Raw genomic sequence first — 20,957 nt, 5'->3', positions numbered from 1 at the left:
ACCCAGAGCTCGTTCGGGAACTAGAGCTTCCGCATCTGGAAGAGCTTGGGATCTCGTATTAATAGTATTCTTTCGCCCCTGTTCGATTGCGGTGGATTACCCAAGCATCGACTAGCCAGCCCATGCACCCAATGCACGAGCTTGTCGTTGGCTGCGGGCTGGCACTGGACCGGGGAGGGGCGGCCAAATCTAGCTGGATGAGCTAGATGAGATGAGAATGCTAATGTGAGCAATCGTGACGAGACGATGAACCCAAAAGGGCTGGAAAGGCGATTGTGGTAATAGGACATCCATCAGGCAGAATACCTAGATGGGCATTCACTGCACCGTAGGCGTGAAGGACACATACGGCGGGACAACAATTACCAATACCAAGTCCTTGGTACGGGCACCCAGACGGGGCACTGAGTAGCAAGATGGTTGCCCTGCCAACCTCACCTACACAGCGCTTCACCATCTGCCACTCTTCCAGGGCACAACCATTGGCACAACCATTGGCACCGCGGCCGATGACGCGTATTGTTAGTCAAACCTGCGCACCGTACCTGAGCGACCTTGCATCCAAACCACCAATTCCTCCTCCTGACATCGAACCCGAGCCCAGTATTGCCCTGAGATCCTGATATGAGGATTCTGAACCCACAGCGCCAGTTGCATGCCGAAGCCCCGTCGTGAGTCTGCGGCGAGGGCCGACACACGTCCTGCATTCAGTCGCCCCCCAAACTCGCGGCCGACTCCTGCGCCCCGTCAGGCACGGAGTGGAGAAGACGAAGACGACTACTATGAGCCACGAACACCGAAAAGAGCGCCGAAGGAAAAGGCGAAAGCCTCTCCAGTGCCTTCTCCGTCGCCCGAGAAGAAACTGCGCCGACCGAGTGACCGCTACCAGACTTCGAGCGGGGTGAGAGACAGTCCAAAAAGAGAGCAGCGAAAAGATCGAGCAAAGTACAGCTCTGGCGCGTCCACAAACAGCTCGAGTCAGTTGTTGAGCAGCGATGCTCTGGCCAAACTGAATGCGTACAACCAACGAGTGGAGTTTGAAGAAAAGTACGAAGAGCGCAAACGCAACAAGAAGAAACAGAAGCAGTACAAGAACCTCAAGGCAGCAGAGGCGACTCAGCAACGAAAGAAAAAACAAAAAAACAGGAATGTCAGTGGTGCCATATTAGAGGAAGGGAGGGCGGGCGAGAAGCACAGACGCGCGCATGGACGTGGCGGTGGGTATGGCAAAGAATACGAGGTTCACAAGCGATCAGGCACAGACCAGAGGAGGCGGAAGAAGAAATTCTGGTGGCTGTTGATCTTGTTCGTCGTGTTGCTGGCTATCTTCATCCCCGTGGCTGTCGTGGTGAGCAACAATAGCAAGAAATCGGGAGGAGGATCGTCTTCCTCTTCTTCGTCGACGACAACCGGCGGCTCATCAGGCATCAGCAATGACTGCGACTCGAGCTTGATTCCCGAAAGCGCAAAGGGCACCTACACCGATATCTCCACCTGGATGGACACGACGGATTTCAATTGTACATACACCGCCGAGACGGTTGGTGGGTTGTCAGTCATGGGCCTCCACTCGAGTTGGGATGATTCCACCAAAGCCAACGACAACGTCCCTGCTCTGAACGAAAAATGGGAGTATGGAAAGATGCCGATCCGAGGCGTTAACATAGGCGGCTGGCTCTCACTAGAACCCTTCATCACCCCTTCTATGTTCAACTATCCTGCCTCCGCTGCTGTGGTCGACGAATGGACACTGTCCCAGAAGCTTGGGCCGTCATCAGCACAGCGCGTCATTGAGACACACTACGCAACTTTCATCACAAAACAAAGCTTCATTGATATCAAGAATGCAGGCTTGGACCACGTAAGGATACCTTTCCCTTACTGGTCGGTCACAACTTACGATGGCGATCCATACGTGCCCAAGGTTGCCTGGCGATACCTCTTGCGAGCGATCGAGTATTGCCGAGAGAATGGCTTGAGAGTGAACCTCGATCTGCATTCCGTCCCGGGAAGTCAGAATGGATGGGCTCACAGTGGTCACCAGGGAGATATTGGTTGGATCCTGGGCCCTGATGGCGCCACCAATGCCCAGCGGTCACTGGATATCCACAACCAATTGTCCCAGTTCTTTGCTCAGGATCGGTACAAGAACGTGGTGACCATCTATGGTTTAGTCAACGAACCAAAGATGTTGGTAATTCCACCTCAGTCTGTGCTTGACTGGAACCAAAAGGCCATTGCAATCGTGCGAGGGAACGGCATCAAGCAGCGGATCGTCTTCGGTGACGGCTTCCTTAGCCTGGATACCTGGGACGACATGTTCCACGGCGTCGACGACAACCTTGTCATGGATACCCACCAATACCAAATCTTCAACACAGGACAACTGAAGTTGAAACACCAAGACAAGATCAACCTCGCATGTTCAGGCTGGACTGGGTTAATGGTTGCCGCCAATAACCCTCAAACCGGATGGGGTCCAACTCTGGACGGCGAGTGGTCCCAAGCGGATACTGATTGTACACCAAATCTGAACAACGTAGGCGTAGGCTCCAGGTGGGCTGGTACGCTCGACACTGGCGATCCAGAAACATCAGTGCTCACACCCACCTGTGCCGAGCCGCCTTGTTCATGTGCACAAGCCAATGCTGACCCAAGCGAGTACAGCGCTGCTTACAAGCAGTTTCTGCAGATGTACGCCGAGGCCCAAATGCACAGCTTTGAACAGGCCTGGGGCTGGTTCTATTGGACTTGGAAAACCGAGAACGCTGTACAGTGGAGTTGGATGTTGGGCTTGCAGGCTGGTATATTGCCGGAAAAAGCGTACGCCCCATCTTTCAAATGTGATTCTGAAGTCCCTGATTTTGGCGACCTGCCTGAGAGTTATTGATACCATGTGTTGCTGGGATGTGACAGACAGCATGGGAATGGAGTTCTGGGAAGATCGCTGATTTGCTGCGAGGTTGGCATAATGGCAGAAATGTGGATAGGAAAGGCGCTTCGACCATGAAGATGAGGCATGAATGAACATATTACCCAAGAGTCTTACCTGTTCCGGAATCTCCAGATTCACGTCGAGTCTTTGTCCACTTTTGAGGTGTGTTGCGAGTGTCTCTTTGTCGTAAGGTTGGCACTTTCGTATATAACAAAGCAAGGACCCTCGTGCGACATGGTACTCAACCACCATACATCCTCATTCCTGTTTCCTTTCACTTACCTTTGAACATGTCTCACTTCCACCTTGACTAGGATCATTCACTTGTGTTGCTATCGTGCTGAGCCTGTGAAAAGGAAGCCTCAAGCGTCGACTTCACTGCAACCCTGGTCGAAAGCACGTTTTGTTGCTGACTCTCGTTCGTCTTCACGCACTGTCTTCACGTGCAGGTGATTGCCGCACCATATTTCATTGTTGATTTCGAGTCGATTGAAATGGCGCACATCGCAGTACCACCACTACCACCTCCACGACGTCAGAGCATAACTAGGTCACCACGACGACGATACCGTCGTCGATAACAAGCAAACACCCCAACAGCAGCGCAACACCCACGAGCTTTTCATTGGCGAGAAATTCCGATACAATGAGGGAGTATCATCGACACCCCTTTGATCCTGGTATCCCACTGGCATACCAGGGTCTAGATGATGGCAGTATCAATCAACCAGAGGATCGCGTCAGTGAGATTGATCTTGCCCGTGCACAACTCCATATTGGCGGCAGCCGCTCCGGATGGGAAGAAGCCGTGTCATTTCCTTTTCCAGAACATCCGCAGTCACCAAGTCACCAAAGCATCAGATACAAGCCGCAACCAGAGTCGGTTGTCAATAGTCCTTTTCGCCCGCGTCTGAATACTTTTGCGCCACACGCTCAGTGGTCCCCTGGTATCGGTGCATCACCCGTTTTTGCGGCCTTCGTTGACCCCGAGGACAGTGATCGAGGGTCAGTAGTGGTGGAGAATTTCCAGCATGGTATTCCGTTTGAAGATGGCCATTTTCCAAGTGTCATGCAGGATCATGGAGTTGCTGGACTCAAACTGCCGCCAATTCGCAGCGACTCTGGCCATCAAGATACTCAGCTTCCAGGTAAGTTGTTGGTCCACAAAGACTTTGATAAACCACAAGCTGATACGACAACAGGCATTCATCAAATTCTTGGTCTCCCCATGACCCACCAGAAAACTGCCTCAGTTCATTGTCGCAAACACCAAGAGGGCCCGTTGTTGAAAGCAGAGACATTGTTTGTGGATGGGCGTTCAAAGCGAACACACAAGCGCGGGAGAGGATCGTTTGAGGCACCGGATGCCCCAGATAAAGCTGGCCTTGTATGCCGTTCAACACCAGCATTCTTCAACCAGATGTCTCCCACGCAAGATATGATGCAGTCCAACGATATGGAACCATCACCACCAAAGCGACCATATCGTTTGCCCCGCGGGATGTTCGGAATACCTTGTCATCCCCCAGGAGTCTCTCCGCCACCCAAGACTCCGGTAGCAGAACCCCAAGGAGTCCCTTTGCCTCCCAAGACCTCGATAGCAGAATCCGCACCAGGCAACATCCAGCCGGCACAGAGCCCGAGAGATATCGGGGCGAATTCGCAAGCAAAGCTGATTGTGAAATTGGCATCGAGGTCGGCATCCCGTATCACTCAGAGACCCCACGAAGTCTTCAGCGAAGAGCAGTGCCAAAAGATGTTGTGGCTTGCCCTTCATGGAGTATCACGTCCGACTATTGCGCGACTGCTGTACAATGACGTCGACAAATCCAAACCATTTTCCAACAAGACCGAGCTTGTGGCTGGCATTGATAAGTTGGTACGGCTCTTCATCGCCGAGCTTGCGTTGGACCAAGATAGAAGGGGAGTTGACGACATGGTTGAGCATCTGCTGCAAGAGGGAGATCGCCTGGACTGGAGTCCGTATCTACTGCGGCAAGCAGTTGGTGTCATGAGTACTTCTGGAGATGAGGCCACCCAAAGTCAAGAGGTTCGAGAGGTCGCTTTGGAGCGTCACGCACTCTCTAAGTGGCGAAGCACTCATGGTGGCGAGAATCCGTTTCAACCCAGCCTGGGCAGCACGCGTCGAAATCAGTTGCAGGCATTCCGAGGATTGATGAGAGAATCAGTGGAGCAAGAAATGATGGAACAGCTTGGATACCAAGAGGACAATCATGACATGGAGAGAGCACTGATGAAGAAGTGGTTGCTCAAGATTCGCGAACTCGGCAAGCTCCCTGACCGTCTGATGGAGGCTGGACTCGGAGCGCACAGCTCAAGTCCAGGAGACGCTGACGAGTTCGGTGATAGCAAGATGCCATCGTGACAGGATGGTGAAGCAAGAGCTGGCGACGTATGGTTCTGTCAACCCCTGAGTCGCTGTCCGTCTGGAGCTGATAGCATTGAAAGAGGGGCTACTCAGGATCTGAAGCTTCTGGGATACCATGTGGCTGTGACTTGTTCGTGTTTCTTCTAACCTTTCTGAGGCACAGGCACAAGTTGGATTCTAAGCGATGACCTCAAGGAAGATTGAGTCACTGCTCAAGAAACCGAGTCGGTGTTGTGAGCTGGAGGATTGCAGATTGGAGGAGTCGCTTGCCAGCAGGTTCATAATAGCGTAACATCCCGAGTGATCAATACAGAAGAAAGTGGAATTGATGAAACTCGACTTGCGCAGGTCGGTTCACATGGGGTCTTTCTTTGACTCTGATTGGATAGCCTCGTCTCGTGCAGCCTTGTTCCGATTTCTAGTGCAACGTACTCAGTACGAGGTACAGCCCGAACCACCATCAGAAAACAGACTCTCATTATTGATCATCACTACTTTATCGCAGAGCTAGAAAAAGGCAGCAAGGAAGTCGCAGGTCCCCATCAATTGATGTCTTGACTACATTTACAACATTTGAACGAAAGTCGGTTTGCTCCGCCGCCATGTCATCCTCCTCGCACCCGTCGAGGGCATTGCCTCAAGGTCACGGCAAGCAGCCTGACAACAGCCCCGACCCGTCCACAAAGGCCGCAGACAACGACAACGACGATGCCAGTAACGGCGAAGACGACGCTGGCCCTGGAGGCGATCTCCCCATGAGCATGACCGCTTCCGTCATGTTAACCAACTTGCCCAAGGATGCGAGCCAGGCTCTCAGGGAGGTCGAAGAGATTGATGATCGAAAAGGTACATTTTCTTCCACGAACCACAGAGACTTGATCTCCGCGCACATATCACTGGTGTTTTCTCAAATTCTAATCTATGCGGATGTTCTGTGTGCATGTAAAAAACAGTCTCTGTCCGCTTCCAACCCGTTGGCGCGGCCCCGATCCTCAAACAGCGCGTCTTCAAAATCAGTGCCTCGTCGAAATTCAGCGTCGTGTTGAACTTCCTCAGGAAGAAGGTCGGCGTCAAAGAGGGTGACGGCCTGTTTTGCTATGTGAATAGTGTGTTCGCACCGGGTTTGGATGAGGGCGTGGGGAACTTGTACCGGGTACGTTTGCGCCTCTACTAGCACCCCTTGTCCGCTCTTCGTGGAGTTGCTTCCGTCGTTCACAGGAGGGGGATGCTCTGCTTGGCTTGCCTCCCACTCGACTCTGATGTGCTGGTGTTACGCTACATTCTCTGGCACTGTGAATTGAATCTGCTAATAAAATCGCAAGAGGAGATCATGCTAACCACAGTCCTTGTTTATCAAAACTAGTGTTTCAAGGTGGATGACCAATTGATCGTCAGCTATTCTACAACGCCAGCTTTTGGATGAGCCTAGGCCCGTCCCAGCTCTGTTTTGACCAAACGATGTGCGCTTGCTTGAGGATGAGCCCAACAACACCGAAAATATGCCATGGCAAAGATCAAAGCAACGCCGAGGGTATCAAGCCTTCTGCTCCTCTGCAGATTGAATGGCCACCTTAAACGCCTCCGTAACTTTTGCATCACTCTTGTACACATGCGACGGACCGGGATAACTTCGATCACCGACCTCATCCTTGTACTGTTTGATGGCGTCCAGTCCAGCTTCCCATATCGAACCATACTTTTTGACGAACTTGGGCATGAAACTATCAGGCGGGCGAACGCCGAGCATGTCAATCTGCACCAGAACCTGTCCACTTGTTTTGTTGCCTGCACCGATGCCGATGGTGGGTATTCTGAGGGCCTTGGTAACTTCCTCAGCGATATCGGGCGGTACACATTCCAACACGACCACGAAAGCTCCTGCCTCCTCCACAGCCTTTGCATCTTTGAGCAGAGACATTGCTTTCTCCAGTGTATTGCCTTGTACGCGGAAGCCTCCAAGAGCATGCTGACGTTGCGGGGTGAGGCCGATGTGTGCACAAACTGGAATGCCGGCGCTTGTGATCTTCTTAATTGCGGGTGCCATCTCGACTCCCCCTTCAAGTTTGACACTTTGCATGCGTCCTTCTTTGATCATTCGAATCGCACTGGCTAGAGCCTGTTCCGGGCTGAGTTCATACGAACCCATGGGCAGATCGCCGACGGTAAAGGACCGGGTTACCGCTCGACTGACTGCGCGGGCTGACACGATCATTTCGTCGAGGGTGACTTCGGACGTGTCTTGCATGCCCAAGGACACCATAGCAAGGGAATCGCCGACCAAGATCATATCCATTCCAGCTTCTTGTGCCATGAGTGCCGAAGGGAAATTGTGGGCAGTCAACATCGTGATGGGTTTGTCCTCAGCATACATTTTCTGGAGGGTTTGGATGGTGACTGGCTTCTGGCCTCTAGCCAGCAAGGCTGGGGACGAGGGGGCATGCGAGCTCCAGCGAACTTGTCGCCACTGTCGGTGAGATTGGGGAACAGCTGGGCGACAGATGTCGCGGAGAAGTGGTCGTGTGAGAGACACAATTCGATTGATGCGGACGATGGAAGCCATTTTTGTTCACCCGAGCCCAAAAATAAGTAGATACGAAGGAGGAGGGGGGACAGAATGAAAGAGTAGTCTCAAACTGTTGTGACACATATTACAGAACTGAACGCGGTGGCGGTGAAAAATGAGGTTTTATTCACTGTTGTCGTGATGAATTCTTTATGCGTAGATCTGAGAAAAGGTCTGGAGGAGAAGATGAGCCTCGGTGTCGATGGTGCAGGGCCGAGCAGGAAGCGTACTCTGGGGGTTAGTGAGATCAACAGGGGTTCCTGTTGGTTGTAGCTAGGTAGCCTAATACCTATAAAGTTTAGAGGGACAGGTCTTCCGGGGGCACTCCTGGGCACCAGTTGGGGCGAGAATGTGATTCTGGTCCTCTGGCGTCACTCAACCACTTCGGCTGCCGACCGCTGCACACCTCCCTTTTGCCATCCATGATAATTAACGGCCGAACGAGGGTATGTCCCGGCTGGCGCTCTACTTTGCCTCGGAAGCAGTCGAGTCTGTCCCTCCAACCCCAGAATAAGTTATTATCAGCCTGGCGAGAGTGACTGCAAGGCTGTCATGCATCTGTTGTAAGTCCATATTTGGCTTCGCCGAGACTGCACTGTCCTGCCTTGGTAGCTAGCACCTCGGGACTTGAGCTGTGGCACATACGAGGGAGCGAGTTCGCAGACCAGCTGACTCCCCAACCATTGGCTTTGGGACCAAGGAGTGGGTATGAGTTCCTTTGTCACGCTGCTCCCAGCGCATGGTTGAGGGCGTGGACATGCCCACTACGCCAGACTGCGCTCTGAACCAGTTGGGCCTTGACAAATCAGTCAAGCCTCCCCACCATTGCCCTTGCCATCGAACCATCTCCAACCACAGCGAAATACTCCTCACCAAACCGCGACCAACTTCAAGCGGTATCGACATACCTCATACTCTTAACTCCTTGCTCTCACTCTTCCTAGTTTTGCGGCCTTCCACTGCGGTCTCTGCCACTGTCCTGTTTCTTCACCTCCAAACAAGCGCTTCACTATCTGTTAGCCTAATCACGACTCTTGTGAGACGCCCCCTCCTTCAGGAAGACAACGGAAAAAGCCGAGTCCAGTCCGCGACAGAATATCCGATCATCCCCTCGTGATCCTGCCTTTTCCGATCGTGCTTCTACAGCCCGCCACCCCTAGATCTGATAGACATTCCTCCCAAGGCATCGAGACACAGACCCGATCCATCGCGCCCCTCTCTCGACCATAAACAGATCGCCCAAGTGCCTGATATTCTTGTGGACAGAGCCTACGTCCTAGCGGAATCTTCGGTTGACGAGGCACAATGAGTAGCCCGAAGCGGAGGATAGAGACCGATGTCATGAAGCTGATGATGAGCGACTACGAGGTCACACTGGTCAACGACAACATGCAAGAATTCTTCGTCATATTCAAAGGGCCTTCGGAAAGTAAGAGCATGAACTTCCCTCGTCAAAGCGCTCAGGTTATCATATTGCTACAAGATTGAGGGCCACTGACGAAACGATGTATGTACAGCACCCTTTGCCGAGGGCAAATGGAAAGTTCACGTCGAACTGCCAGATCAGTATCCCTACAAATCGCCTTCCATCGGCTTCGTTAACAAGATTTTCCATCCAAACATTGACGAGGGGTTAGTCATTTGATGCTGGGAACTCCGATGCAAGCAAGTGGTTCTGATATGGTTTCCTAGGTCGGGATCAGTGTGCCTGGACGTCATCAATCAGACATGGTCACCCATGTTCGATATGATAAATATCTTCGAAGTCTTCTTGCCTCAGCTCCTGCGATACCCTAATCCTACCGATCCATTGAACGGAGAAGCCGCTGCACTACTGATGCGAGAACCTCGAAGCTACGATGCCAGGGTCAAAGGTGAGATGCACATTCCGCAGGACAAACAAAAGGAGGAGTATATTAACTGCTATGAAGAGTACATTGCGCAGTATGCTACGAATATCCACGATGACCACGACGAGGACGAACATGAAACGGACGGAGAATTGAGCGAGGTGGAAGATTTCAACAGCGATGGAGAGGATGAGCCAGCTGGTACCATGGAGGATGTTTGACTTTGGAGTCTTGGTGACCTGGAGTTCTGTTGCCATTTGGAGTATACTGGGCGCTACTGGGTGAACGAGGAACAAACAGCGATATGTGATGGGTTGGGTTGATTCTATTTCAAGTTGCGAGCTCCCTCTGAAGTTTTGACAGACTCAACTGGCTGTAAAAGCTGTTGCCCTACTAGAGCTGCTTTCGTCTTGAACAACACCATGTCGCGTGGCCCGTAGACACAGCAAGCCGACTGGCTGTGGAGCTACAGAGGATCTGTGGAGCGCTCATTGGGGTTAACACAGTCTGAGCCTAGAAAGAGAGGTCATTTAGTTGCGAAGAGTACGACCAGCACACGTCTCGCCTCAAGACCCATGATGGATGTTCACAAGACGGTTGACGCCGTGGTGGTTCTGGCGTGTCTGGGCAGTCAGACCGAACTGAGTTGCGGGCGCATCCATCTCTGCAGCAGCTCCTGCGTCATCGTCTGGGGGCTCGGTTCTCCTAAGGCAAAGTGACGTGTTTTCCCGGCCACGCGACCTCTTTACTCCGTACCCGCTAGTCCTACTCACACCAACCTTGTCGCAAGGTGCACTTGTCCCAGGTTGCCAGGCAAGCCAGGTAAGTTAAAGCCTGAAACACTCCGCCTGCGGGGCCTAGCATCTCATCGCATTTCTCCATCTTCAGGACGACTTCACCCTCTCATTTCGAGGTCAATTTCCGGACGATTAAACCACTGTCCCCCGATCATGTTATTGCTATCTCTCGAGTGTTTACCCCCAGAAGTTCTCCTCCGCATCCTCTTCTTCCTGGAGATCCCCGACCTGCTCCAAGTGAGTCGCACATGCCACACGCTGCGCGAGATTGCTTGCGACCCTCTGCTTCACCTCGAGCGACTGCATCACGTCTCCTATACCCTATCCACCCTGCTAGCCCGGCGGCCGTCCAAGTCAGCCATTAGTCCTCCCAATTCTTGGATCTGGCTCAGCAGGACCAATGTTCTCTCGCGGCAAATCAGCAAGAGTTTGATTCGCATACGCCTGAGCCATAACCTCGAACACAGACCCAGTCCGTTTGACCTGGTACAGAGGGCCATCCTCCCGTCTACATGCACCAGTTATTCCTCGCCGGTTTCGCCGGTCCTGATACAGTCACAGCAGGCGGTCCAAAGGAGCAAATTAAAAGATGGACTGTGTCGCAAACTAGAGCGCCGCCCGAGCATGAACAGTCTGGTGTCACTTAACATCATGCCTGAAGAGTGCGTCCGACAAAGTGTCTCGCCTGCCATCGTGGCTACGAGGCGCAAAGTGATTAGAGAGAGCTTGAAGGATGGGCTTCGTGCGTGGGTTGAAGGGCGCGCCCTACAGGCACAAAAAAGGAAAGCAGACGAGATGGATGCAACGGAGAAGACTACAGTAAAGAGCCTGGTGAGGAGGTTCGCCGCAAGAAAGGTTGCTGTGGACTTGGAATGCAGGCGGGTAAGTCGTCTCGATCCAGTGATCGCAGAGAAAAGGAGGGCACAAGCGAAATGGGGCAGGGAGGTAGAGCTTGCAAAGAAGGATGAAGAACGGCGAGCTGCTACCAACGGTGCCTGTGCCCAGCCGACGAGAGCGCATGTCCTGGGGCTCAAAAAGTTCTGGGAAGGAGTTATCAGGGCGGCTGCTGGATGAGTGATGCATTCTTTTTACTGAGTTTGATGAGTGTCTTGAGCATTTGGTGGTGGTTCAACAGGTCTATACCCAGGGTGATGTTGGCGCTTGATTGTTTTGTTACCTTTCAACGAAGCCGGCATTTTACACACATAAGATCCATGGTGCGCATATTTATCAGCCTCTCCTTATGATTAGTGGTCCATGCAACCTCGAGAATCTTGTCACGGTAGGGCAGATTCAGGCCCAGCTCAGCGCACACAGGACGAATCATCTCACTCGACCTGCGTCGCCACTTGTTCAGCGGGAGACGCAGTATACTTGTACACAGCGCTTCCTCGTATGCCGCGGGTTGCGAGCCGACCCATCACCCCACATCTCGAGGACTTTCCCCTTCCCTCATGAATTGCGCGTAGCTGCGGCCGAGAGCGCGGACGGGCCAGCAGGGCTGAGCTGGTTGGTCCGTGTCACCAAATGACGAGAGATATGCAGAAGGTGAGGCGCATTGAGTGGTTATGTTGTGGCCCGAGCGACACGACCGAGAGACTTAGACTGTACTCGGTACAATGGGTCAACTATCAAAGAGCTGGGCTCTGTTGACAAGCGCCTTGCTGTGTTCATTTCCGTGGGCTGGATGGCGAATACTGACAGCGAGCCTGGGCCCTGAACGAACGGGGGAATGGGGGATGGATGGCCGTATTGGGAAACTGGAACATGTTCCTGCGATACCCAAACGAGTTGGTGTGAGTCACTTGCGAGAGGTGGTCTAGACTCTAGACCTGTGGTGGTGTGGGCGGTGAGTGGTGGTGTTACTCGCTTATGATCGGATTTGCTTGGCCTGCGTAGGTACGGGGCGAGGGGCTCTGGAGAGACACGAGAGATTAACGAGTTTTACGACTTGGATGCTTCCTCACAGTCGAGCTCTGCGTGATATAAATACTGGGGAAATACGAGCAGATCACACAATGGACACATTCATACTTGATTTGCAGACACCGTCAAGGGTTCTATATAGAACTCGCACCCATTCGAAAGGGTTTATTTCCCTACAGTTCTCAAAACACACATTTAGTCCTCAGTATCTGAGTTACTCTCCTACCCACCACCTCTACAAACTTTCACGACCTTGATGCCGCTGGGCGGTGGCACTGGTACCACTACCACCACTACTACTATCACAAGGACTACTATGGATGCCGAATCGAGTCAAATCGGCGTCCGCAATACTGCCACACTCGGGGAACAGATTGCCAGTAATAACAACACCGGAAAAGATATCGTTGACTCTTCCTCTGCGACCGACGAGTACGACGAGTCTGATGGCGACTACGAATTCGAAGAGGACGTCGACGATTTCAACGAGGCAAAGTGTTTATTCTGCAACCAGGAGAGCCCAGACCTCGACCAGAATTTGGCCCACATGTTAAAAGTCCACGGCTTGTACATCGACCCGGCGCATCTGCTGGTAGATGTCGAGACCCTCCTCGCATACTTCCATCTCATCATCTCCGGACGGCACGAGTGTCTCTATTGTGGGACGCAAAGGAACACTCTCGAGGCGGTGCAGCAGCACATGATGGCCAAAGGGCATTGCAAATACGACATTGGGGATGAGGATGCCGAGCTCAGAGAGCTGTTTGACGACTCATTGCCGCATGCAAAAGAGGACCTACTCCGACATCTCCACGCCATGCACGGGCCCGATGACACCCACCTTCCATCGCAAGTCAGATCGAGGAAACGACGGCCATCAAAACGGCCCGACAAACACGGCCTCGACATCACAGCCTCTACGCCCGACCAAGTACCACCGACTTCGACTTCGACTTCGCAGTCAAACACTGATGCCGAGCCAGCCTCGAATGCTAACCGCACACCTTCTCCTTCCCAGGGCGCATTGAGCACAAGAGCACTGAAGCAAGAATGCACACTCAACAACCAACTCGCGCAACTCCGAGCAGGTGACCGGAGAAGTCTACTACACTTACCGCCTTCGCAACAGAGGGCATTGTTGGCGACCCATCACAAACAGACGGAGAAGGCGAGGAGGACGGAGCAAATCAGTCAAAGCAACTTGGAGAGCGTAGGCAACAAGGTCAATTGCCTGGGAAAAATCAGATTGGTACGGAAACCTCCTCACACCGGCAATATCTTCAGCCTGAATCGGTGAGTTCGATGAGAGCTTCCGGCATGCCAGGTGCGAAGGACATTTGGCACGTATCGGCCGAGACAACTATTAGCTAGAGGTGGGAAGAACCCAAGATCGTGGATCAAGGATGGTCTAGATGGAGAGAAGAATCACTTGTTGATGCAGCAATCCGTCATCGAAAGAATCCTTGGCCAGGCAGCCACTGAGCGCCGTCTGATCCGGTCCGCCGAGCGAGTTTGGCCTTTGAACGGCCTATCGTTCTTGACACTGGTTTCCACAACCTGGAGACAGACGACAGGAGGAAGAGGTCGAGATCATTTTGCGGTTTCTTAGACCAAGAAATGCGGCAAGGCATACGACCTTGAAGGAGAGACCAACGGCCAAGGGGAGGAATACAAGGTATCGAGGCATCGGTCTTGATCCGAACCAGTTTTGGCGGTCAAACAGGTAACTAGGTCAAACATGCGGCGACAATGGGAAACGGTACTCTGGGAGCATATGGTGAACGCGTCCATGAGCTACGTGTAAAGCGATGTAAAGGACTAGGACGTATGAGAGGAACAGATAGTTCATGCGGAATTGTGTCTGCTTTCTCGTTATAACGCTCGAGAAACCACAAGTCCCGGCTCCTAACTCTCCTCAAGATACTCTCATACGATGACGGAGTATTTGTAGGTGTGCCTTGGCTCGGAAAGTTACCCCAGAAACCAACCATCACAGCCTTGCATATGATGTCAACAGCACGAACAACAAATTCCCACCTCTCAATCTACATGGATGACCTGACTTTGGGGGACACACGGTAGATCTCTTTATGCTATTGCCTACGCCGCCTCTAGAAACCACCAATGTCAATAAAGGTTGGGCTCTTTCACGGCTGACGAATGACTTTCAAGCAACAAGCAAATAAACCTGCGCGCCCCTCAGTGTTGATAAAACACATCCAACCGACTTATCATCCTCAACGCCCCGCCAAACGCTGAATGACCCGAACCTTTGGTTATCGAAACCTCCGCCAGACGGGGTTGATATTTTGCATGCTCTAGACCCCGCTAAGGATCGATCACTCTGGTTGCCTGGACAACCTCTGCCTAACGCCTGCCTGCGGCCTTGCCAGCTCAAACCACCATCTCAAGACCTGCGTCACGACTATATATCCCAAAATCTGTGAGCGGAGCGAGCCAGCCCTATGATACACCTGCAGCTGTGACAAGACGGACGCCACAATACTTCGATTTTACATTCCACCTTCCGACCAGCGTCGAGATGGTGCGGGAACAGCAAGCCCCTCGCAACCCGCTCGCCCCAGCCATGGGTAACTCGCAGCCTGCCCCAGATCTTCAGAACAAAGAAAAGATACCCGACAGCAATGCACCTCTGACTGCGCAGCCTCTGTATCCAGATCTCAAGAATGCCCTGGCAGAGCAACCTCAGTTTGGGAGGCCATCAATGCCTGGAGCATCGCCACAGCCATACGCAAGATCCCAACCACTCATGCGACCGGGCGCGAGTGCCAATACGTCAGCTCCACGCCAGGTGAGCGGGAGTCAGCAACAAGACAAATATTCAAACCTTTTCGTGTCGGCGAAGAGACCTGTACAAAGACCAGAGCTACACAAACCTCATGTCGTCGCAAATCCTCTGCAAGCGCTCAACGGACGGGCCACCGGACAGCCTCCTAGACCCAGCTCTTCTCGACCGTCTGATGGGGACGATGATTTCTATGAGATCGCCCAACCTGCAAACTTCCCTGCCTGGAAGCCACCCACGGTTGTCGCTCCCACCTTTTCGTCCCAACAGCCTCCAAATCCATACTTTCGCCCGACTGCGATAGATTTGACTCAGGATAGGCCCACGTTTACCCGTCCAGCGGCCCCCGCGAACAACACTTTCTTTCGAGCCGACCACTATGAAATGGCCGACCCGTCCACGTACATGAATTCCTCCCAGGCGAATGAAAGCATCAAAGCTCTACTTGAAGGTGCGTTTGAGGACGAAGAGGACAAACCGAGGACCAGGCGGAGAAAGAAGGAGCTGGACAAGAAGGTGGCCGATCTGGCAGATATGGTCAAAGACATGTCGGTCAAAAGTACAGACAAGAGCGAACCATCACAAGAGGAGGCGGATGAAGGAGAAGAAGACGACGGTGTCGTCCCGGGGTTGAAAGTAAAGCTCTTACCACATCAAATTGACGGTGTCGACTGGATGGTCAGCAAGGAAACCGGCAAGAATAGGACTTACGGCGGTATTCTGGCGGATGATATGGGTCTGGGAAAGACGATACAGTCGATCGCTCTCATTCTTAGTAACCCGAAGCCCAGTGCTGAAGAATTGGAAAAGAGCAAGCGAAAGTTGCCGGACAGCGTCGCCAAAGGCACCCTTGTCGTCGCTCCCCTCGCGCTGATTAGACAGTGGGAAGGAGAGCTGAAGGATCGCATCGACGAAGACCACGCCCTCAAAATCTGCGTGCATCATGGCCCTCAGAGAACTAAAAGCTACAAAGACCTGAAGAAGTACGATATTGTCATCACAACCTACCAGACGCTGTCATCAGAACATGCAGGGTGTTCAGAGTCCCTCAAAGTGGGATGCTTCGGGGTCCACTGGTATAGGATCATTCTAGATGAGGCACACTCCATCAAGAACCGCAATGCGAAAGCCTCCAAGGCGGCATGTGCTCTCGATGCTGCATACCGCTGGTGTCTGACTGGAACTCCGATGCAGAACGGTCTTGACGAGCTCCAAAGTCTCATCCACTTCCTCCGCATCAAGCCTTACTGTGACCTCAATGAGTGGCGCGAGAATATCACCAAACCCATGAATAATGGAAAGGGCGGTCTTGCGGTTAAGAGACTGAGACTCATCCTGAAAAGCTTCATGAAGCGGAGAATGAAGGATATTCTCAAACAGGAGCACTCAAACGAAGGCGGTAAAGGAGGTTCAGCCGAAGGAGGCAAAGATCCTGGGTTCAAGATCGTCGGACGAACTGTTCATAATGTTGAAGCAGATTTTACAGACCAAGAGCGAGAGTTCTACAAACGTCTGGAGTCCAGGACAGATCGGAGTCTTGAGATGATGATGGCGGGGAACAAGATGAGTTATGCGTCGGCATTGGTCCTTCTTATGCGACTTCGACAAGCGTGCAATCATCCAAAGCTCACCGGAAGCGACTTGAGTACCGAGACTGATGCATCAACTGGCATGCAGACACCAAGTCGCAGAAAGGCGAGTACGGAAGACGACATGGACAGTATTGCGAACATGCTCGGTGGCCTTAGTATGGAGACCAAGAGGTGCGATATGTGTCAGATCGAGTTGACATCGAGAGAGACTGCTAAAGGCGCGATCCGATGTCCTGAGTGCCAAGAGGATCTCGACAAGCAGACGGATTATGTGAATGAGATGAAGAAGACGAAGAAGGAGAAACGACAGAAGCAAGAGCAGAAGACGGTCAGAAGTCAGCGAAAACAAGCGAGGCGCGTTGTGGATGACAGCGATGATGAGGATGATGATGAGGACGAGAAGCACGAAGACGAAGAAGAGGCCTCCTCTGACGGCGAAGAAGATGAGGACGACGACGAATACTCCTCATCCGACGACTCTAGCGATGCAGCACCCACGGTTCTCCAGTCCACCAAAATCCGACAGCTCCTCTCCATTCTCCGCGAGGACTCCCACACTCACAAATACATAGTCTTCTCCTTCTTCACGTCCATGCTCGATTTGATCGAACCATTTCTCCGCTCAAATCGGATTCACTATGTCCGGTATGACGGAAAGATGCGTAACGACGCACGCGAGGCGTCTCTCAACGCTCTCCGCAAGGATCCTTCTACACGCGTCCTCCTCTGTTCTCTCCGCGCGGGAAGCTTGGGATTAAACCTGACCGCGGCGTCGAGGGTGGTGATATTGGAGCCGTTCTGGAATCCCTTTGTGGAAGAACAGGCGATAGATCGAGTGCATCGACTGAACCAGACTCAAGACGTCAAAGTGTACAAGATCACCATCAAGGGAACGGTAGAGGAACGAATCCTAGAGTTACAGGAGAAGAAGCGCGAACTAGCCAAGGCAACCATCGAGGGCCAGGGCAAGAAGGGCGCAATGAGACTGAACATGCAGGATATGTTGAAGCTGTTTGGGCGGGAGGCGGAGTCGGAACACCCCGTGGATGTGGAGGAAGTTGGGATGGGAAAAGGCCGGTCGAGGGGATTGCTAGATGCGAGCCGAGACACGTCTTCGCTATCCAATTCGTCGCAGGCTGCAAGCGAATATGGGTCCTTGGGAGGGACGAGTGGCAGCGCAGGCGACCGACGCGAGAAGACGCGTGTGAGCGATAGCAAGAAGAAGACGTGGAAGGAGCACGAAGTCTATGGCCGGAGGTGGTAGATCCTCATACGCCGTCCACAAGCTTGTCATCATGAATCTCGGGTGGTTTTTGTTGGGCATTCATTGCATTGTATTGCATCGCACTTCTTTTTGCAAAGAGTCAGTCAGGATATGAGTTGGTTCCAGATACCCCCAGGGAGGGGAGGATGACACGACCATGAGTGAGGCATGGATGGAGCGCATGGGGCAATCAAGGGGATGTATGTATGTATCGAGTATGGAAGACCGAGAAATGGCACGGTCGGAAAGAGATGATTTTGAGTACTGCTACAAGTAATTACAAGTACCTAAATACCCGCTTGTGGTACCTACCGGGGAATACCCTCGTTGCCTTTTACTCGCATTACTGTGCACAACGCTGCATATTTGGGTACTTGGTACTTGGTACGAGTACTCCTAGTACCCAGTACCAACCTACCTAATAGTCATACTTACGTACATACATACATAGGTACGTACGGAGGTCTAACACACACCTACCTACCTCCCTGATCTATGTATGTACTACCTGACTAACTAGCCATGTCCTCCTTGCTGTGCAAGCCAGGGACGTACCCTGGTAGTCCATGGGTACTGTACATACGAGGTACAAGGTAGATAATTTCCTACCTATGTAGGTTAGGTACCTGGGTACGCAGGGGACGGTCATCCGGTTCAGTTCGGTTCGGCATTCAGAAGACAGAGAGAGCGCGTCTGCGTCTACATCTTGACTCAAATCTGCAGACACCTCTGGCTCTGGTTCTGCAAACCTCTGCTTTCGGTCGTGGGGTTTTGAATCGGACTGAACTGAATTTGATGGACTGGACTGGCCTGGACCAAATGGACCAGAGAAGGACCATAAGTGGCGGTGAACACGGGAGACACTGACTGACAGGTTGATTGACGCAAAGGGAGGTTGATGGATGTCTGTCTCCCTAGCGAGCTAGGTACCTGTCCCTGTACCCATGGTCTACGAGGTACGGTGACTTCGAACGCGACCACACTCCCACACCACCTCTGAAGTCAGATTTCCCAATGTCATTGGATTCATGGCTCTCAAATTGCAAGCTGGGGAATTGCTGTAAACGGACACTAGTGGTGCGACCTGTCTTGGGAGAATAAACACTTGATGCTATGTATGCAAGTCTTGCGAGGCTGAGACTTCTTGGGGGATGTTCCCTTTCTTGGGGGGGTTTTCTTCGCAATGAGGTTCTTGTTCTCTTCGATTGACGGCGGTTTAGTACATCACCCTTGCGGTGCCATGGGAGAACATTCAGCTCGGCAAGGTCATGGTCGTGGTGGTGACGCAAAGTGATCCCCTTTCTGACTCTCTGTCTGGTCAGCAAGAATAGTACGGGATGGCCGGAAGAACAGAGCGTCCCATTGGGTAACAACCCAGGCTCCCGTCGGATTCATGCGATTTGTAGTGGGACTCGAGCTGAACTTGACGTGCAGGTGGACATGGCCGGAAACTGCCTGTCCAAGGCTGGACACCTTACGAGTACACGTAAAGTCCAGTACTGAAGAGAACGTCGATTGGTTAGGAAAGAATGGAAGTGAATGCTCGTGGAGGCTGAAAAAATGGAGTACCAGGTGAAACTCCAATGTGTACGAGTACTAGGTACCGAGTACTTGGTACGTAACCCAATACCTTTGTAAATTGGTAGACGTGGAGAGAGGCCATGGAAGATCGACAGGAATAACTAGAACCCGGCCAGTCTCAGATCATTTCTCTCCATACTCAGACACTCCGAAGCCCCTGGGACTCGGTAAACAGAGCGCTGATCCATCACCCAGGTCTTCTAGTGTTGAATGGGCCATGCTGTTCTCATACGGCAAACGCGTGGTACTGATAGTGGACAGTGCATACGAGTACAGAGCGACATGCAGTGTACAAGTCCGAGGGAGTGCCTGTGGATGGAAAGTCTGTCAAGCCAAGGGTTGGCAAGACGTGCGCTGCATCCTCGAGAGCTCTCCAAGTGGTCGCCTAGTTTGGAAATAATGGTACCTAGTGTCGGTGGGCTTTCGGGCGACTGAGGCTTTGGTGATGGCTGACAAGGTGCTAAGGGAAAAGTTTACCGGGCTGGACTTTTGACCGAACCAATGCGGACGCAAGCTGTTGTTTCACAGCCAGGGTCAGCTGCAGCAGCAACGTGGCAGCCACCTTTTGAGACCAAGCCGCCAGTTGCAGCAGCCCGGACAAGGGGGTGCGCCAGTCAGGACTGAGGACTCTGCAGAGAGAGGCCCGCCCACCTCTCGCATGTTTCCCTCGTGGCTCTTTTTCTTAATGTTTCTGGAAAAAACCCAATTCCTCGGTTTGTCTCGGATAGGCGCAAGATGGCGGGATCGAAGGCTAAAAGGGTGCCAGGCTCTGCCAAAGGTAAAATATCTTGATACCAACAGACAATCCACGGTCGACGTTCGAGTTAGTCAGGCCAGTCGCCGGTGACTCGATAGTACGTGGTCTAGTGATTGATAGCCCTAATCAAAAGCAAACCCCCAGAGAAAGGGGTAGGGCCTTGGAAAGATGAAACGTGGTCAGCCATGGTCGCAGCTTGCACCAACTGCGCCTAGCTCGTTTGGGGCCAAGTGCGCAGTTAGAGGGTGGAACGGTGCTCGATGGGTGATGGGGATGACGGACGGTGATTGAACCAATCTTGGACAGGACCAGGGCGACATGGTGGTTTCTTTCTGGGGGGCATCTGTCGAAGTTTGCCATCCGCTATTTATCGCCGAGGGAGAGAGAAGAAACGACTCGACTCGACGAGCGAGAGGTTGAGGCAACAGAGAGGAGGACCCGCCGGTCGGGAGATGAGATTTGTCCTGAGCTTCCCCAATTATTAGCAATTGCTGCAG

At 52.5% G+C, this 20,957-nt stretch overlaps 8 protein-coding genes across 8 annotated transcripts; 7 read left to right on the top strand and 1 right to left on the bottom strand.

Moving 5' to 3' along the window:
• Window positions 1-655: 655 nt before the first annotated feature.
• AYO20_10836 (hypothetical protein) lies at window positions 656-2,890 on the top strand (the record flags this gene model as incomplete). The annotated part of the gene is made up of 1 exon (XM_022649092.1): window positions 656-2,890. The coding sequence occupies one exon, from the start codon at window positions 656-658 to the stop codon at window positions 2,888-2,890; it is 2,235 nt and encodes a 744-aa protein (XP_022494937.1).
• A 691-nt stretch (window positions 2,891-3,581) lies between these two features.
• Window positions 3,582-5,321, top strand: AYO20_10835 (hypothetical protein; the record flags this gene model as incomplete). Its single annotated transcript, XM_022649091.1, has 2 exons — window positions 3,582-4,083; window positions 4,138-5,321. The coding sequence occupies 2 exons, from the start codon at window positions 3,582-3,584 to the stop codon at window positions 5,319-5,321; spliced, it is 1,686 nt and encodes a 561-aa protein (XP_022494936.1).
• A 605-nt stretch (window positions 5,322-5,926) lies between these two features.
• AYO20_10834 (hypothetical protein) lies at window positions 5,927-6,498 on the top strand (the record flags this gene model as incomplete). The annotated part of the gene is made up of 2 exons (XM_022649090.1): window positions 5,927-6,170; window positions 6,278-6,498. 2 exons carry the CDS (start codon window positions 5,927-5,929, stop codon window positions 6,496-6,498), a joined length of 465 nt encoding a protein of 154 aa, XP_022494935.1.
• A 360-nt stretch (window positions 6,499-6,858) lies between these two features.
• AYO20_10833 (3-methyl-2-oxobutanoate hydroxymethyltransferase) lies at window positions 6,859-7,884 on the bottom strand (the record flags this gene model as incomplete). The annotated part of the gene is made up of 1 exon (XM_022649089.1): window positions 6,859-7,884. The coding sequence occupies one exon, from the start codon at window positions 7,882-7,884 to the stop codon at window positions 6,859-6,861; it is 1,026 nt and encodes a 341-aa protein (XP_022494934.1).
• Window positions 7,885-9,192: 1,308 nt separating this feature from the next.
• Window positions 9,193-9,958, top strand: AYO20_10832 (hypothetical protein; the record flags this gene model as incomplete). The annotated part of the gene is made up of 3 exons (XM_022649088.1): window positions 9,193-9,316; window positions 9,405-9,519; window positions 9,580-9,958. 3 exons carry the CDS (start codon window positions 9,193-9,195, stop codon window positions 9,956-9,958), a joined length of 618 nt encoding a protein of 205 aa, XP_022494933.1.
• Window positions 9,959-10,687: 729 nt separating this feature from the next.
• AYO20_10831 (hypothetical protein) lies at window positions 10,688-11,608 on the top strand (the record flags this gene model as incomplete). Its single annotated transcript, XM_022649087.1, has 1 exon — window positions 10,688-11,608. One exon carries the CDS (start codon window positions 10,688-10,690, stop codon window positions 11,606-11,608), a length of 921 nt encoding a protein of 306 aa, XP_022494932.1.
• Window positions 11,609-12,776: 1,168 nt separating this feature from the next.
• AYO20_10830 (hypothetical protein) lies at window positions 12,777-13,757 on the top strand (the record flags this gene model as incomplete). Its single annotated transcript, XM_022649086.1, has 1 exon — window positions 12,777-13,757. One exon carries the CDS (start codon window positions 12,777-12,779, stop codon window positions 13,755-13,757), a length of 981 nt encoding a protein of 326 aa, XP_022494931.1.
• A 1,245-nt stretch (window positions 13,758-15,002) lies between these two features.
• On the top strand, window positions 15,003-18,122 carry AYO20_10829 (hypothetical protein; the record flags this gene model as incomplete). The annotated part of the gene is made up of 1 exon (XM_022649085.1): window positions 15,003-18,122. One exon carries the CDS (start codon window positions 15,003-15,005, stop codon window positions 18,120-18,122), a length of 3,120 nt encoding a protein of 1,039 aa, XP_022494930.1.
• Window positions 18,123-20,957: the final 2,835 nt, after the last annotated feature.

Source organism: Fonsecaea nubica (assembly GCF_001646965.1).
Source record: "Fonsecaea nubica strain CBS 269.64 chromosome Unknown Scaff123, whole genome shotgun sequence".
Lineage (NCBI taxonomy): Eukaryota > Fungi > Ascomycota > Eurotiomycetes > Chaetothyriales > Herpotrichiellaceae > Fonsecaea > Fonsecaea nubica.
Note: the sequence above shows the minus strand (reverse complement) of the source record. Positions and strands in the feature narration are given on the sequence as shown.